The sequence below is a fragment of the Eschscholzia californica genome, unplaced genomic scaffold, assembly GCF_041429995.1.
Source record: "Eschscholzia californica isolate CP2 unplaced genomic scaffold, dmEscCali1.0.p SCAF_3, whole genome shotgun sequence".
Classification (NCBI taxonomy): Eukaryota; Viridiplantae; Streptophyta; class Magnoliopsida; order Ranunculales; family Papaveraceae; genus Eschscholzia; species Eschscholzia californica.
This window is the reverse complement of record NW_028238420.1, coordinates 40,179,895-40,196,806: the sequence shown is the minus strand read 5'-3', so window position 1 is coordinate 40,196,806 and position 16,912 is coordinate 40,179,895. Positions and strand designations below refer to the sequence as shown.

At 36.2% G+C, this 16,912-nt stretch overlaps 4 protein-coding genes across 4 annotated transcripts; 3 read left to right on the top strand and 1 right to left on the bottom strand.

The window, feature by feature from the left end:
- The first annotated feature begins 2,046 nt into the window (after nucleotides 1–2,046).
- On the top strand, nucleotides 2,047–3,847 carry LOC147550260 (large ribosomal subunit protein uL23-like). The gene is made up of 4 exons (XM_086666401.1): nucleotides 2,047–2,198; nucleotides 2,310–2,356; nucleotides 3,132–3,498; nucleotides 3,621–3,847. Exons 2-4 carry the CDS (start codon nucleotides 2,341–2,343, stop codon nucleotides 3,703–3,705), a joined length of 468 nt encoding a protein of 155 aa, XP_086522527.1. The 5' UTR covers nucleotides 2,047–2,198; nucleotides 2,310–2,340; the 3' UTR covers nucleotides 3,706–3,847.
- Nucleotides 3,848–4,453: 606 nt separating this feature from the next.
- Nucleotides 4,454–10,937, top strand: LOC147550259 (vacuolar fusion protein MON1 homolog). The gene is made up of 14 exons (XM_086666399.1): nucleotides 4,454–5,572; nucleotides 6,238–6,317; nucleotides 6,453–6,524; nucleotides 6,625–6,664; nucleotides 6,791–6,892; nucleotides 7,049–7,170; nucleotides 7,555–7,687; nucleotides 8,441–8,532; nucleotides 9,316–9,397; nucleotides 9,679–9,743; nucleotides 10,045–10,347; nucleotides 10,438–10,529; nucleotides 10,614–10,678; nucleotides 10,773–10,937. The coding sequence occupies exons 1-14, from the start codon at nucleotides 5,042–5,044 to the stop codon at nucleotides 10,866–10,868; spliced, it is 1,875 nt and encodes a 624-aa protein (XP_086522525.1). The 5' UTR covers nucleotides 4,454–5,041; the 3' UTR covers nucleotides 10,869–10,937.
- On the bottom strand, nucleotides 9,807–12,391 carry LOC147550258 (Pentatricopeptide repeat (PPR) superfamily protein). The gene has a single exon (XM_086666400.1). It carries the CDS (start codon nucleotides 12,389–12,391, stop codon nucleotides 11,021–11,023), a length of 1,371 nt encoding a protein of 456 aa, XP_086522526.1. The 3' UTR covers nucleotides 9,807–11,020.
- A 1,216-nt stretch (nucleotides 12,392–13,607) lies between these two features.
- Nucleotides 13,608–14,999, top strand: LOC147550257 (aquaporin TIP1-2-like). The gene is made up of 3 exons (XM_086666398.1): nucleotides 13,608–13,829; nucleotides 14,029–14,282; nucleotides 14,420–14,999. The coding sequence occupies exons 1-3, from the start codon at nucleotides 13,697–13,699 to the stop codon at nucleotides 14,798–14,800; spliced, it is 768 nt and encodes a 255-aa protein (XP_086522524.1). The 5' UTR covers nucleotides 13,608–13,696; the 3' UTR covers nucleotides 14,801–14,999.
- The last annotated feature ends 1,913 nt before the right edge of the window (nucleotides 15,000–16,912 follow it).

The following is a 16,912-nucleotide window of genomic DNA, read 5'->3' as shown; positions in this document are numbered from 1 at the left end:
ACGAGTATTGTGACACACCCTTTCTTCAACGAGTCAATTAATCCGTAGGGGGCGAGCTCCGCCCACTCTATGAGTCGTGCCTAAACTCCGACCACCAACCAACGGTATTATTCCAAGGATATCACTGACGTACCTTTTAATTCTCTTATTTCAAGCTTACTGAGTTGATCGTCAGAGCCCCCTTAGGCTTGCACCATCCCGGTGTCTCCTAAGATCTTACGATCACGTGTGTTCTTGTCTCTTTTGTCGCAGGTTAAGCCCAAAGATGTCGTCCATGCCCGCAAATATATTAACAGGTGGAGGTTCGACATCCGGTCAACGGTCGGTCCAGCTAACTTCTTGACCCGCGATTTCTTACCCTCACACGAACCGCCTCTTAAATTTTACCATAAGTAAAATTCAACCGAACTACCTTTTACATTTTACCATAAATAAAATTTCGATTTTTTGACTTATAAACCTACTGCAATTAAGTTAGAACAGGCTGGAAATTTGTATCTAGTCCTAAACCATTAAGTCTACAATTCAAATAGATTCAAACATTAGGAAGATAAAAAACTACGATATACATAAAGTCAAATTAACAAAAAAAAGTTCAAAACGTAGCTTCTTCAATTCCTAAAAGTCATTTTCTTCCTCATACTAAGAACGTTATTTCAATTCTCCACGCCATTGCCTCTTCCACATACATCGAGCTAGAATATAAACAAACGTAAAAGACATTATATTCCAATTCAAATATGAAAAGTGCAAATTAAAGCACAAATACGAAAAATAGAGACGAGATTGCAATATAAATACGACTCAGTACCAACGAAACACAAATTTCGTAAAATAAATGAGAAGATTATGAAGAGGTGAATATTGTAATATAAATATAACCCAGTACCAACTAAATGACAAATCGTGTTTCACAACCATTCTGGCTAATGCTCCATGACAAGTTACTACATTAAAAGTAGTGATAGTTTGTTTCGTTTCTTCGCCCTTAACATTCTCGAAAGACGAACTTTTTTGCTTTGTTTCTCTATCTGGATACTTCTTACACTTGAATGCTATGTGACTATTCAAATTAGACTTTCCATTTCTTTTTTAGTCACATGCATAATATTTCCGCAATATTTACACTTAGCTCTATTTCCTACTTTGGTAATCCCAAACACTAAAGGGAGGCTTAACATGTTTTCTCTTACCAGAAACGTGGTTCCTTGACTTTGCCTCATATTTGTTAGACATGGGGTCATGCCTCTAATTCTATCGCTTTGCTCCATAGGGGGAGGATCATGACTGGGATTTATAGGCTCTGATGATGATGGAGGTGTATATCGCATAGGAGTCATCTGGAAATGAAGAAGAAATCAAGTCTTAAAGAGAAGAATAACCCATAATTTTATTAAGATAAATGTTGAATGAGAAAGATGAATTACCGCAACTGAAGCAGACAAGAAAGCGTCGATCATATTAACAAGTTTAAGTGACAAATGTTTAACACCCCATTAAATCTGAAAGAAATGTAAAACAAAAGTGTTCAATAATATGCAATAGACCCCAGGAAAACAAACAAGTTTAACACCAAATTAAATCTGCAAATTCCACTTTGTTATTTTCAAATCACTAGCTTTACAATGTCATATTAATTTGAATTCTGGCAGCGAAAGAGAATGTAACTAAATCTTCCTTCATAAAGGTTGATGGTCTCACCAAGTTGTAAAGAGAAAACCTTTGAATTTAAACACAAAAATCCATCTTAAATGAAATCTAAATGGGGATGATTCTGAAGACCTTTCCATGTTTATTGTTTAGTACTAAATTTAAATGAGGACGATTCTAAAGTATTGCTTGTTTTCTTGCTTAGTTATAAACCTAAATCAGTAAATTTAACAATGTTCCATGGACGTTCTCTTGCATGTTGAGTGTGAAATCAGTGGAGTATGAAGAAGAAGAGGGCTTCGGTTTTGGGTGAAAGTTATTACGGAAATATACGAGGGTAAAAACAAAACAAAAATTTGAAAAACTTGAAAAGAGGACATTTGGGCAAACTTTTTCACTTTGGGGGCATATGGGCAAACTGCCCCTTGAATGGGGGCAGTTGAGCAAATTTCCCATAATTCATAGTTCTAAAGTATAAATACTTAACCGGGAAACCCTAATTTCTAGATCTGTAGAGGCGTCGCTCTTCTCATTTTACCAGCTACTAGGTCCTCCATCTTCTCTATCCCTCTCTAAATTAATTCTTCGGCGGATATCCTTAATCAGTTTTGGCCGATTAGCTCATCACTTTTCTCCTTGTTTTTGTTTGTGATTGACAGGTCTATAGAGTTCAGTTTTGTTGGGTAAGCAATGGCTCCTGCTAAAGGTAATCTTCTTCCTCTTCTTCAACTTTGCCCCCTCTCTCTTTCTCTAACTAGCTCACCCTTCTAACCACATTATTTAGTATACTGAATGATTATTGCTAGTTACAACTTTATAAATTATGAGCTGAAGATTGAGTTTTACTATCGACCAAGCTTCATTACACAATACACAGTTCTCTGTAGTTTGATTCTTTGTCTGGCTGTAGTGATGAACTCTCCATGTTTATGTTGCATTAGGGTTTCAGTATGTGAATGATTTGACATTGTCTTCTTCAATATTGCAATGTTGTATTCGCTTCTTGTGCTGTTTGTAGTTTTGTGGAATTTCTTATTATTTTATACTAATTAGTGGAGTTATATTGTTTAGGCACATACTTTATAGTGAATTTAGGAAATTAGGCCGACGACCCAGTTCTCGTTTGGGTCTTAGTTAAAAACACATGCCAATATCTTGTTCGGTTTGAGATCCCCGCCGAAACCATGCAAACCATGTACTAAACTTGTGCAAACCACCTTACTCCGTGCGAGCCTGTAGCAATCCGTGCTATAACCTTACACGGGGCTGAAGCGTCAAAAATAGATGGATCCTTTTTATCAAAGAGAACGTGGCGCGGTGTTTTGGCCAATTTTCTTATATGACACATTTGCAATTTTTCAGTTACTAGAGCCGTAGTTTTAGATTCGTCCTTTGGGGTACTTCCATCTAACAAGACAAGAAGTTTTAGTGCTTTAATGTGATCTCAATTTTCGAGTTTATTTCACTCATGTATTATGCAGTTGCCGTCACAAAGAAGACAGACCCAAAGGCGCAGGCATTGAAGGCTGCCAAGGCAGTGAAATCAGGTGCATCAACAATAAAGAAGAAGGTCAAGAAGATCCGAACATCTGTTACATTCCATAGGCCAAAGACACTAAAGACTGCTAGGAACCCAAAATACCCTCGAATTAGTGCACCACCAAGGAACAAGCTTGACCATTATCAGATTCTAAAATACCCACTCACAACTGAATCTGCAATGAAGAAGATTGAAGATAACAATACCCTAGTCTTCATTGTTGACATTCGAGCAGACAAGAAGAAGATCAAGGATGCAGTCAAGAAGATGTACGACATTCAGACCAAGAAAGTGAACACCCTTATCAGGTATACTCCACATTTGCGGGTTATGATTTGTTCAACCAGTAACACAACCAGTTAAATTACTTGTATGTACATAATCTGAAATTCCTTTGGAACCTAAATTTATTGGAATTCTGTGATTTCAGGCCTGACGGTACGAAGAAGGCATATGTGAGATTGACTCCAGATTACGATGCGTTAGATGTGGCGAACAAGATCGGTATCATATAAGTTTGGGAAGTTTTTGCGTATTTCCAAAGAACTGCATTATCGCTGTTTTGTTAGAGATTTCCTTTTTGAGATAATACTTCAATTCTGTATTGCTGAAAATCTTAACCATTTTGATCAATGTTTTATTAGTGGGTTCAATTCATGGTTGTGGGAGGTTCTCCAAGGGTTAATCTAGGAGATTATATTTTTAGGCTATTTTCTACCTAAAATTTAGCTAAAAGTTCATAATTGATATTGATGAATCATAATTGTTCATTTTAAGATTCATTTTAAAAACTTATAGGGGGGCATTGAATTCGATAGGACCAATTAAATCGTTAACTTGTTCTCTCATATTCATGCTATGGTCTCACACTTATATCGTATCTTCTCTAGCGAATTAACATTTTTACACAGCAACAAAAAAAAGGTCTAATTTCAACAAAAAAAAAAAACAAAAAAAAGGTCTAGCTCTTGTTTAATATAGAATGACTCTAAACTCTCAGTTCACCATTCTAGTGTAGTCGATAGAAAGTACTAACAATCAAATAACATGTTGATGTTCCAACCCAAATTGTAGCAAAACAGCAAAACACATCGCCCATTTTAAATTTTAACATTTGGTTTCTTGTGATTGGTTTTTAAGTTTGGTTTACTTGATTTTTGACATGCTGACTCATTCGGCTAAAAGAACGGTTCAGATCATAATCAAATTTAAAATTATCTTCGTGAAAGTGGATTAAAATGTCAAAGATCAAGTAAAACTTCTATGTACTTGTAGCGCTAACATTTGATTTAAGGAGATTTGTGAATGTCATTAACAGAGTTGTAGTTTCCTTTTTGCTGCAAATAATGAAGCTGTGCTTTCGACCTCTAAAGTTATTACTATCACATCGGGAGACTCCGGAGCTAATAAACAGAATGCTCCCATCTCTACTTTAGCATAAGACAGTGTCAATTTTATCGTAATTGAAATTTAATTTGAGATCTGAGTTGAGTCGAGTAAAATGTCACAACATTTATTTTGGTGGGATTAATATCTTATTATCTAAACTTATTTTGCTGTCTGTTTGAGTCAGACCATTCAGATATACTAAATACTGATAATGAGGGAAACAAACATTACCTTTGCTACAGTTTTCCTCCACCCGGCCAACAACCTATCTTCTGGTCAAACCATCTCCGGCAGCTGAGTAGCAACCACGACTGGTAGGAGACACCGACCAAAATCATACCCTCTTTTTTTACTTCTTACCCTCTTTCTTTCTCCACCATAACGTAACCCTAATTTTACCCCATTCGCCCAAATCCTCTGATCCGAATTCGCACAAAACTCACGATTTTAGTCCCTAATTCCATGGATTCCGATTCCAGTTCATCACCACCCATCACTAATTCTACTGATATAAACCCTAAACCAACCGAAATCACAGAACATTTCACAGCTCTCGCATTAGACGAACCCCAAAATGTCGAAACGAACGAGCTAACTGCTAATGATCGTGAAGATTCCATTAACGTCTCAGAAGTGTTCTTTGATGTTAATGAAGATCAAAATGATGATATCAAAGTCGATGAAGAGGTTCAAAGCGGTTCGGTTCCTGAAGTTGTTAAAGAGGTTGAAAATGTTGAAGAAATATCTTCTTCCGGTGGTATTGAAAATTGGGTAGAAAATCCAGAGCATGAGAATGAAATTGGGGGCGTATTGAGCCCTAGCAGTAGTGGATATGCTGGAGGAATGGGCACTAGCAGTGGAACGAGTTTTTCTGGTATTGAAGAGGTTGAAGATGATGGAAATGTTGGTGATGGTGTGGTTAGTCAGGATGATTCAATTCATGCAGTTTCAGCTTCAGCTTCATGGGTTCCGGGAAAACGGCATCTCGATGAGGTTGGTGGTGGCATTTATCAAATTTGAATAGAATAGTTTCAGGAAATTCAAGATCCCCTAAATCCATCCAAATTTGTGTAGGAGAAAATGATTTTTAAACAACATTTTGTTAAGCACTTTATTAAAAGCTTAAATTTTGTGATTTAGTGATTGATGTCAGGTTTAATTACAAGTTTACGACTTAGATAGAGCTGATTCTTTCTATTGATATTGTCTCTATGAATGATGCTAGTTGGGTATCTCTTGATATTGATAATAAAATGTGGGAGTTAACTCTGCAACTAGAATTTGGACTTTAATTGTAGCTTTTAGATAGTTAAGTTTCTTCTATGAAAAGAAAGTCTCGAAACCTAATTTACACTCATTCATTACCCATTTGGAAATTAACTATCTCGTTTCATTGATTTTAGTCCCGATGGTAAGATTGTCTATTACTCTATTTACTCTTCTTCCATTTATGGGGACAGAAATTCTGCAATTACTAGTTTTCAATTATCAATTTTCAGTAAGAGGGTAGAAACTCGTAAATATTTCGAATCCCTTATCTCATTAATGAGACGAGCATCGGAAAAAATGTGGTGTACTGTGCGTTTGATTTCTCGACTCAACGTGCGTATCTCTGTTCAATGATTGGAGTAACCTCCTCAACCTTTTGATTTGTGCAGGATGATGCTTCAGTTTCTTGGAGAAAAAGGAAGAAACACTTTTTTGTTTTGAGTCATTCTGGGAAGCCAATATATTCCAGGTTAGTCTCAGTTGCTGGAAAAAGGAAATTAAGAAATTAGAAAGAAACGAAATCTATTATACATGAAAATGAATTTTAATATAGGGTACTTCGTTGTTGTAAGTTTGGTTTGTCTCCTACTTTATTTACTTCAAGGTATGGAGATGAACACAAACTGGCGGGATTTTCAGCTACATTGCAAGCCATCATTTCATTTGTGGAGAACGGGTAAAACTGTAAAACCTGTCCTTTTTTATTCGTAGTGTGTGATCCATCTCAAGTCAATATGCTGAAAAATTCTTTGATTTCTTCATTGATGTCTTATTAGGGGAGACAATGTCAAATTCGTACGGGCTGGTCAGCACCAGGTTGGCTTGCATTTTCTATAAACAGTATTCGTGTTGGTCACTCAATTTATAAAAAAATGACCTAGATTATATTATGACTCATGAGGTAATTTAAAAGAGCTCTTACTTAACCCTTTGCATGTCTAGGTAGTTTTTCTGGTGAAAGGGCCGATATATTTGGTATGCATTAGCTGTACTGAAGAGCCTCAAGAGGCATTGAAGGCTCAACTGGAGCTTATATATGGTCAGGTAATTTCCATGTAATAGTTCGTCATATATATGTATATATATTTTATTGGACTTGGATATAATATCCATTTGATATTTGTAAGTGTGGATATAGGGCAAGCTGCATTTTTCTTTTCGTTTTTTCCATTAAACCCTTCTCTAAAACTGTGGATGCAGCTACTTCTCATCCTAACTAAATCAGTTAACAGATGCTTCGAGAAGAATCCAAAGTTTGACATGACACCTTTGCTAGGAGGAACTGATTCAGTTTTCTCATCATTAATTCACGCATTCAGTTGGTTTGTTCCTCTTCTCATGTGCCTACTGCATTACTAATTCAAACTCCAAAAGTATTTGAAGTATTTCTAACTTAATGTATAGTTGACATTATTGCATGCTTCTATGCTACCCCCTTTATATTTTCACTTTGTTCAACAAGTGTGTCCTTCTTTTGGTTGCACAAAATGAATTTATACTTCCTATCAGAAACGGGAGAAAAGATGACTGCGGACAAGATTGCTTATAAGTTATAACTATAAGTATCTTATCCCCAGGGACTTCATGAGTCACCAGCTGGTGTATTAATGTTCGCTCGTTTATGTTTGTTCTGTTTTGCTGGAAGTGCCTAGTATTCAGTTGGTGGGTAGGATAGACCTTTTACTAATCTGTACTTCTTTTGACAGGAACCCTGCTACATTTCTCCATGCATATACTTGCCTTCCTCTTGCTTATCCAACAAGGCAAGCGGCAGGAGCTGTATTGCAGGATGTTGCTGAATCAGGTGTCCTTTTTGCAATATTGATGTGTAAGCACAAGGTTTGTTGTTCAACCCAATGTAGTAGAACATAGTTTTGCATATGTAGTGTCCTGGAAGCTATATATATATATATATATATATTCAGTTTTCCAAATTATTTATATTCAGTTTTCCAAATTAGGCTCAAGATCCTGTGGTATGTGAAGACTACATGGACTATTATACTATTAAAAACAATGCAGTTTTATTTCGAAAGTCCTAAGGGCCAGGCCGCTAAATAGAGAACTTAAGCATATGAAATCTATAGTAAAGTTCCTTCCATCATTAAAGGGGAGACTTAGGAGGGTAGCTATCTTATTCTAATTAAACAAGAGCCCTAAAAAACTTGCCTGAAATGTAGTCATCAATCATTGGAGGTGAGATGCTTAAGAGGCTGGTTAGTCTAGCTACCCTATTCTGCTTTTCAACCATAACAGATGGCCGCAAGAAAACAAAAATATGAGGTTGTCGAAAAAGAAAGGTTGCTAGTTCTCTCAAGAAGCCCCACCTGAATGTCTGATACAGTTTCTCTAAACATTCAAGAACAGCTGCTTTTTTTACTGCCTACATGCTCAAAATCATATTGGTTATTCAAAACCAATTAAAACTGGAGAACAAAATTTTAGTTTCAGGTTGTATCTCTTATATGCAGTTGATGGATTTAATTTATCATCACTGCAAGAGAAATAGAGAATAACATTGTTCTCTCGTGTCCTACATATTGTGTTGCTTTATCAAATCAGTAATATGTTACTTAAAAACTGTTATTGCAGGTTGTTAGTCTTGTTGGTGCACAAAAGGCTTCTCTTCACCCTGATGATATGCTGCTACTCGCCAATTTTATCATGTCCTCGGAATCCTTTAGGCAAGAAAAGATTTAATTGCTGCAGTTTATTTTTCATCATATACATATTCTAACTTATAGAGGCTCGTGAAAGTGTAACATGACTGAGAAGCATTAAGCATGCAAAATCATCTACCGTTCTTCATCTCCGGATAGAACATCTCCAACTTAATAAAGTTAAAGAAAAGTGTCTCTCTGGGCTCTGCATCGTGTTCTGTTTATTTCATTCATTTCAAAGTGTAATGACGTGACAACCACTCTCATATGTGAATTATCATTGAGTGTAATATCTGGGAAGTTAAGTGATGTCCTAGCATATATATATATATATATATAATATAAATGTTCAGTTACAGGTTCTATTGTTTGATGACGATAGAAACATTGAGAGAACGTTAGACCATCCTTTAACTGACCCAAGGAGTTAGAAACATTTTCTTTGTAGAAACTGTAGCAGTTATTCATATAATTTCGGTCCTAATAATCTGTCACCAAGACAGGAAAACAGAATATGTGATCCAGGTGAAACTAGCTTTATGTATAGATATTCCCTTATGATTGACGAGGTCTCAGAGCAGTACAATTTAGTGTTTCCATGATATTAGATGCACACGAGAGGCAGAATAAAATCTTAGCAACATCAACATTATATGTTTTGGTAATAGTAGTTCGGGTCAATTTAATATTTGAAGCACCCAGTTTCTGCAGCTACATTTTGTCTTCCCACACGCACTGACTTTGTTATTGGTAAGAAGCTTTTATTTGCAAATTTTTTTTACCAGTTCTTTTGTTTGCCTCATGCAGGACATCTGAATCGTTTTCGCCAATATGCTTGCCGCGATACAACCCAATGGCATTTCTATACGCATATGTTCGTTTTCTTGATGTGAGTGAGTTTGAAACTCCTAGAATTGTTTCAAGATTAAAATTTATTTGTCGTCTAGCCAAGTAGTCAGATTATGAGTTTCGAGATAAATGTTACAAAGTATAATTATCAAATTATCGTGTTTCAGAAAAAAGAAATAGTTTATAAAACTTGTCACCCTCACAACTTATCATCTGTGATGCTCTTTTATTTTTCCATCTTTTTTTGTGTTCTCTTTTTTGTGTATTCAATTTAGTTTCGGCAACTGATTCATACGTGATTCTATATTTTTTTTGTGGCAGGTAGATACATACTTAATATTGCTTACCACTAGTTCAGATGCTTTTTATCATCTTAATGACTGCAGGTAAGTTTTCTTGTCCGGCTTTCATCTGTTATTTTGTGGAACTTAATTGCAGAAGAGAACGTATGAGAAACTTGTCGTTTGGAATATAAAGTTTGTCAAAGTGGGATAAAGATAACACAAAGATAAAGTATCCTTTTGTCAAGTACAGGATAAACTAATGTGTTTGATTTGAACTTAAAGGCAAGCTTCGAGATCTCCATGCATACCGAATAGTTTGATCTTAATAGAGAAAACTGTGTTGGTTCCTGTTTCTCCTATGTCGTTTCACTGTATATGTTTGATATATAGTTAACTTTTATAGGATTCGTATTGAAGAGGTCCTTGTGAAGTCAAATGTTCTCAGTGAGATTCAGAGATCTGTGCTAGAAGGTGGTCTTCATGTTGAGGATCTGCCAATTGATCCTTCTCTTCGAGCATTATCTTCATCTCCCCATTTGGGTCAAGACAAACTTACATCTCTGTCTCTCGAGAGAATCAAAGAAGCAGATTACGGAATTGGTGGGCCTGATGGACTTTGGCATTTCATGTACCGAAGCATTTACCTGGATCAGTATGTCTCTTCAGAATTCTCATCTCCAATAAACAGTTCTAGACAACAAAAAAGGTATAACTGCTTTATCTTGTTGCAAATTTATCTGGGTTTGGTCTCTGGTGGGCTGTCTATTCATGAATGAGGGTTTATGCTTCAATGCAGATTATACAGAGCTTACCAGAGGGTTTATGCTTCTATGCATGATGGAGTAATTGCCCCACATAAAACACAGTTCAGAAGAGATGAGAATTATGGTATCATTCATTTATTTGTTCTTACTTTATGTTTTGGTGCGGAGAACTTTTCTCATTCTTACTACTAATCTTGTAATGTGACAGTGATACTATGCTGGATCACCCAGGATTTTGAACTCTATGCAGCATTTGATCCACTAGCAGACAAGGTCTGCAAACAAAAAAATAATCAAATCCAGACGCTGAAATGAGTTCTGAGTCCTTTCATCAGACCCCTTCTAACATTTGTTTTTGACTTTTCAGGCTTCGGCGATCAAAACTTGCAATCGAGTATGTCAGTGGGTTCGAGATCTGGAAAACGAGATTTTCTTATTGGGGGCAAGCCCTTTCTCTTGGTGATCTTTCTAAAGCAATACAAACAATGTGATGTTATTTTTTTTTTCTAATAAAATCATCACTTTAGCTCCATTATCCTGTCTTCTTGAGTATGAAGGTTATAAATTTTGCTTCAGTTAATGCAAATTTTCATACCCAATTCCACAAAAAAGAAATCAGAAGCTCTGTTTCTCCCGTGAATGTTGAGAGAAATAGCTCAACACCGTATAAATCTCATCCATATGAGAATGTTTTTTATCACCTGTAACAAAGACATGAACTTTAGTCGTGACCTCAATCCAACTACAACCAGGAATTCTTGTCATTCCTTTCTCTCTCATTTCCTTCCTAATCATTGATACATTCTTCCATCTGCCAGCTGCAGAATTTGCATTAGAAATCATAACATAAGATGAAGCATCTTCAGGATCCATTTCTTGAATTTTTCGAGATGCAAACTCTGCTAACTCCTTATTCGAATGAATCTGGCACCCGCCGAGCAAAGCTTTCCAAAATCCAATCCCTGGATTGAACGGTAGTTTCTGAATGAAATTCTCCGCCTCTCTGAAACGCCCAGATCGAGAAAGTAAATCCACCATACAAGCATAATGTTCAGCCTTTAGCATATTTGGGTCTTCAGTTTTCACCATATTGAAATATGAAAATGCTTCATCAACTAGTCCAGTATGATTACAAGCCAATAGTAAGCAAAGAAGAGTCACACTGTTTGGTTTAAACCCTAAATTTTGCATCTTCTCAAAAAACTCCATTGCTTCTTTCCCTCTTCCATTCTGTGCATACCCACAAATCAAAGCATTCCAAGAAACAATATTTCTCAGGGAAAGCTTATCGAAAATCAACAAACTATCTTCCATAGACCCACATTTTGCGTAAAAGCTAATCAAAGAATTACCAACAAAAACATCACAAGAAGAACCCAAAATCTTAATAGAACAAGCATGAAAGCTCTTACCTTTTCCAAGTGCAGCTATATTAGCAGCTGCACTAAAAATACAAGGAAATGTTGATTGATCAGGCAATAATCCTTCTCTATGCATCTCAATAAATAGATTTACAGCTTCTTCTGTTTGACCCATTTGGCTATACCCACCTATCATTGCATTCCAAGAAACAACATTCTTTTCAGGCATTTCTTCGAACATTTTCAAAGCATCATCAAATTTCTCATTTTTCAAATACCCACAAATCAAAGTAGTATAAGAAACTACATTGGGCTCATCGGTATCAATGAAAGCTTTCCTAGCTCCTTCAATGGTACTTAATTTCACATAAAGATTGAGAATTGAACTACCCACAAATACATTAGATTGAAGTCCTAACTTATAAGCAAAAGCATGAAATTGTTGGCCAACTCGAAGATCTCGTAGAGTGGTAGAAGAATGAATGACAGTTCCAAAAGTGAACTCATTTGGTATAATATTGAAAATAAGCATACGAGAGAAGTGATTAATTGCATCTTTATGACGACCACATCGAGCTAACTGACCAATTAACTTAGTAGCTGAAACCAACTCTCTGTGGGCCATTTCACCAAACACTAATTGAGCAACTGAGAATTCCTAGTTTGAAGTGACGATCATGAGATTTATGGGTTTTCAATTTTGAAGTACTCTTAGTTTTGGCGGTAATAAGTTCATGAAAGCCGTTAGGCTCTTTGATTTGAACTCACTTGTTAGAACAAGGGCCAGGTCAAATATAAGAGGTCAACCTGGAGAATTAGTCACATCTCCAAGGCCGAACGGAAACTAGCCCTAGAAATGGTTTCTTGTTATAAAGTTGAAGAAGATATAGAAATGCGTTATTTTTATAATATTTTATTACGGATTGTGTCTTTAAAAAATGTAAGGGAGATTTTAAAAGGCCTCCCCGTTTTTGTTAAAAGGCCTCCCCATAGTTTTGTTGACTTAGTAAAAAACCTTTGACTTAGCTTGGTTAAAGGGCCCCCTCTTTGAATGGGTGAAAAAAACCCCCTTTAAAGGTGTATTTCACCCACATCATTTGACCACGCCACATCATCATCTTCTCCGGATCCTTTTGAAGGTCTGTTCGCAGATCCTATGGATCTGCTCTCTCTCTCTCTCTAGATCTGTAGAGAGAGAGAGAGTTAAAAAAAAAAAAAATTTGTTTTTAGAGAGAGAGAGAGAGAATAAAAAAAAATAAAAAATTTTGAAGGTCGCCGGCCGGAAGTTTGGCCGGCCGGCGACCCTGCCGGAGAAGATGATGATGTGGCGTGGTCAACATGACCGGTCTTGGGTTAAGTTTGACCTAACGGCGTTAACTTTGCCGTTAGGTCAAATATTGATGAAGGAGGTGCTCTTTTGTAGAGAGGGCCCTATAACCAAATGGGTTATAATGAGGGGCGCTTTTAGCGGGGAGGCCTTTTAACAAAAACGGGGGGGCCTTTTAAAATTTCCCAAAATATAATATAATATCGACAGAATTGAACAAGATAATAGGACTAGAAGAGGATTACAAGAAAGCCTTGTATTAAAAGAGTTCATTAATACTCCATGACCTATTGACCAATTGAATATTGATCCATTGTGAAAATTGCCCCTCATATATATATATATTAACTTTCAAATTATCAAATGTAAAAAGAATTAGGTCATCAATGACATTAGCCTTTAGTGCCTTAAACATGCTTGCTTCCAAAAAAAAATTCTCCCACGTCACTAAACATTTAGTGTACATATAACCCTAATATCTATCTATCTATATATATATATATATATATATGATAAGTTTAGTGGAAGCAAATATATCAAAGAAAAAGGTAAATACCTCTGGAAGTTAGTTAAGTAAAGCTTAACGACAACTTTAGATTAAAAATGGGCATGTATAAAATTTCAATTGGAGATATAAGAGACACTTGCCATTCGAGTTCCATCCGACATGCTGTTGCTGAGTTTATATCGACTCTAATCTTCGTTTTTGTTGGCGAAGGATCTGGCATGGCAATTAGTAAGTTGGTTTTTAGTTGCTTTCGCTCTGTGCCTACTCGAATTTGAAATTTGTTCATAATTTACTTTTGGGCATGAGTTATTACACGTTATACTTTTAGTTAGGTCACATTTTAGAGTAAATTTTTGAGTGTTTTACCTTTCAGATATGAAGTTCGAAAAACATGCAAGAATTCATTGTAAATAGATTCAAATTGCAGATAAACTCTCAAGTAGTGGCGGTGTGTCACCTGCAGAAGGCCTTATAACTGCATCTTTAGCTCATGGGTTTGCGCTGTTCGTGGGGGTTTCAGTCGCAGCAAATAAATCGGGTGGTCATCTTAATCCTGCAGTTACATTTGGTGCTTTCCTTGGCGGTCACGTTACATTGTTAAAAATGATTTTGTTTTGGATTGCTCAATTGCTCGGATCAATAGTTGCTTGTGGGTTTCTCAAGTTCACCACTGGTGGAATGGTATATGAACTTAAAACTTATAGTTAACTTTCCGTGAACATAAGAACTACAATATATAAACTTTCGCTTATTCCGTGTTAATATGGTAGACCATCTTTTCCTATTCTTTTTCGTATAATTTCGTGATTTAACTGCAGCAAACTTCAGCATTTGCCTTGTCAGAAGGGGTTACAGTATGGAATGCTGTGGTATTTGAGATGGTGATGACCTTTGGATTGGTTTACACAGTTTACGCCACAGCCATTGATCCAAAGAATGGAAACCTCGGGATACTCGCACCTCTAGCGATTGGCCTAATGGTGGGTGCCAATATCCTAGTTGGTGGAGCCTTCGAAGGTGCATCAATGAACCCAGCAGTTTCATTTGGGCCGGCTGTGGTGAGTTGGACATGGACCCATCAATGGGTCTACTGGGTCGGCCCACTTATTGGTGGCGGAATCGCTGCCGTCATCTACGACAACCTTTTCATCTCCGTTGGTAATTGCACAAAGGAACAAATCTCAGCAGTTGATTTCTAAAGAAAATGTTGTTTGCTATTTCACTCAACAGATGTGTCTTGCTTTGATGTTATTACTAAAAGAATAAAAATGTAATGGGAAACAACCTGAAAATGAGAATTATAAGATGTTTTGAAATTTCATCTGGAAATCCTCCTTTTCTTGTTCCTGCCATTACTTTAAACATTTGAAAGAAAATGAACTACCTTTCGTTCCACAAGAGAATAGATAGAACGTCAACACTTGCTTGCTTAAGTAGTTGAAAAAAAAGGTAATCGCCTCTTTCATTAATGACTTAACTTGGGCGGTTATCGTGCGCTTTACATATGAGACTTAACATTTTAAGGCGACAAATCTTAACAATTAGCCATGAATTTAACCATCTATATATTTGGGTATATTAAAACCAACCTAGTTTGGAGTTGGGAGTTGAACTCTCAATTTCTTCTAAGACCACTCATATTGATAGTCAAGTGATCGATTTAGATATGAAGAAAAAAAGTCATTGTAGGACCAAGAGATTTAATTTGAATATTTATCATCTTCTCTTGTACTTTGTCTCGGGACCATTTGGACTACCGACCACCACCAACATAAAAGTGGTGTTTTAAGTTGATTGAATTGAATTGTCAACCGTTGGTAGCTTAAGTGGTTTCAAGGTGTTGACATAAACTCCAGAAAGTCCTGGAGGTCCCAACTATTGTTGATCGTAGTCAATTTCCAAAAAAAAAAAGTTGCATTGAATTTATATTAGATTACTAACTACCAAAATAGTTTCTTTAAAAAAAAAAACTACCAAAATATTTTGCTATCACATTATATCAACTCCATTTGCAAGTTGACCTTAACAATTCGTGAGTCCTTACTCTACCACCAAAATTTACCCATAATCTTGTTTAAAACACCAATAATACTAATTTTATCGCAATCTACACATTCTAAACTTAATTATGTATTCTAAATCATACATCGCATGGGGGTAGTCAATCTGGACTTTGGACTTTGGGTGATATTCAAAGTCCACGAATGTCTACGGTATTCAATCGATGACGTTTCAAAGTCTGTAAATGTGAGTAACATTCGCAAAGTCACTGATCATTCACAAAGTCATTGTCTCATTGACTTTGTGGGATTTTAACTTTCACAAACATTTGGGCGGATTCTACTCTAAAAAGGTCAAATTTGTCAACAGAAAAAATGAGTGATCATTAACAATTTGGTAAAACAACAAAAATAATGACAATTAGTACCAATAATTGATAATGATAAAAGAAATTATAACAACAATAATTAAAATTAAAATACATCACTAAAATGTAATAAAAATATCATGATATGTATTATCTTGGGACGATCTGGTCCATGTAGGGCTGACATTTTGGTCGTGAATTTGGGACCAAATTCAACCGTCGGATTCACGCCACCTTCTCTCTCTTAGAGTGAATCCAAATCCAACATTTGGATTCAAGACAAATTCACGTCTAAAATGTTGGTCTCCTTAATTTTGTTTTTTAAATTGTAATCGTGTCTCGAATCTTTAACCTTCACGGTGGAAGGCAAACGTTTTGATCGTGAATTTGGCATGTACGCAAATTCAACCGTTGTATTCATGGCACTTTCTCTCTCTGGTGTGAACCCAAATCAAACGATTTGGATTCAGTTCAAATTCACCTCTAAAATGTCGGTCTCCCTATCTATTTTATTTTATTTTTGAATTGTTAGCTTGTCTCGAATCTTTGGCTTATATGGTTGCAAACTAAACCTCTTAATATTCCAATCAAGGGGTTGTTAGCGAGTCTCTATATCACAATTGTTGTTAAAACCTCCATCCACAACCCAAACCCATTTGACAATTTTCTTAGAAATTATTGTGCCTGAACTCCTACTAGACCGATGAATCTCGACCAACCTGTACACGGTGGATTTAGAAAGAAAGAAAGATAAAGTCTCCCTTCACTTAAACGGTGGATTTAGTAGTATATCACCTAATATAGGGCATTTCAGTGTAAAGTTTGACTTATGGGGTAGTTAAATATTGATTACCGCGTAACGGCCTCTGATTATCTTTCTTAATGAAATTTATAGAAAAGGACAGAGAGAAGCAGATACTAACAGAGAGAGTGAGAGAGAAGA

What these genes read in the sequence shown, in the direction of transcription:
- LOC147550260 (XM_086666401.1), top strand. An exon ending in AAAGTGAACACCCTTATCAG is followed by an intron (nt 3,499 to 3,620) that starts GTATACTCCACA and finishes CTGTGATTTCAG; the next exon opens with GCCTGACGGTACGAAGAAGG.
- LOC147550259 (XM_086666399.1), top strand. Translation starts at nt 5,042, where the DNA reads ATGGATTCCGATTCCAGTTCATCACCACCCATCACTAATTCTACTGAT. An exon ending in TGGAGCTTATATATGGTCAG is followed by an intron (nt 6,893 to 7,048) that starts GTAATTTCCATG and finishes CTGTGGATGCAG; the next exon opens with CTACTTCTCATCCTAACTAA. An exon ending in AGTTCTAGACAACAAAAAAG is followed by an intron (nt 10,348 to 10,437) that starts GTATAACTGCTT and finishes GCTTCAATGCAG; the next exon opens with ATTATACAGAGCTTACCAGA.
- LOC147550258 (XM_086666400.1), bottom strand. Translation starts at nt 12,391, where the DNA reads ATGGCCCACAGAGAGTTGGTTTCAGCTACTAAGTTAATTGGTCAGTTA.
- LOC147550257 (XM_086666398.1), top strand. Translation starts at nt 13,697, where the DNA reads ATGGGCATGTATAAAATTTCAATTGGAGATATAAGAGACACTTGCCAT. An exon ending in AGGATCTGGCATGGCAATTA is followed by an intron (nt 13,830 to 14,028) that starts GTAAGTTGGTTT and finishes TTCAAATTGCAG; the next exon opens with ATAAACTCTCAAGTAGTGGC. An exon ending in AGTTCACCACTGGTGGAATG is followed by an intron (nt 14,283 to 14,419) that starts GTATATGAACTT and finishes ATTTAACTGCAG; the next exon opens with CAAACTTCAGCATTTGCCTT.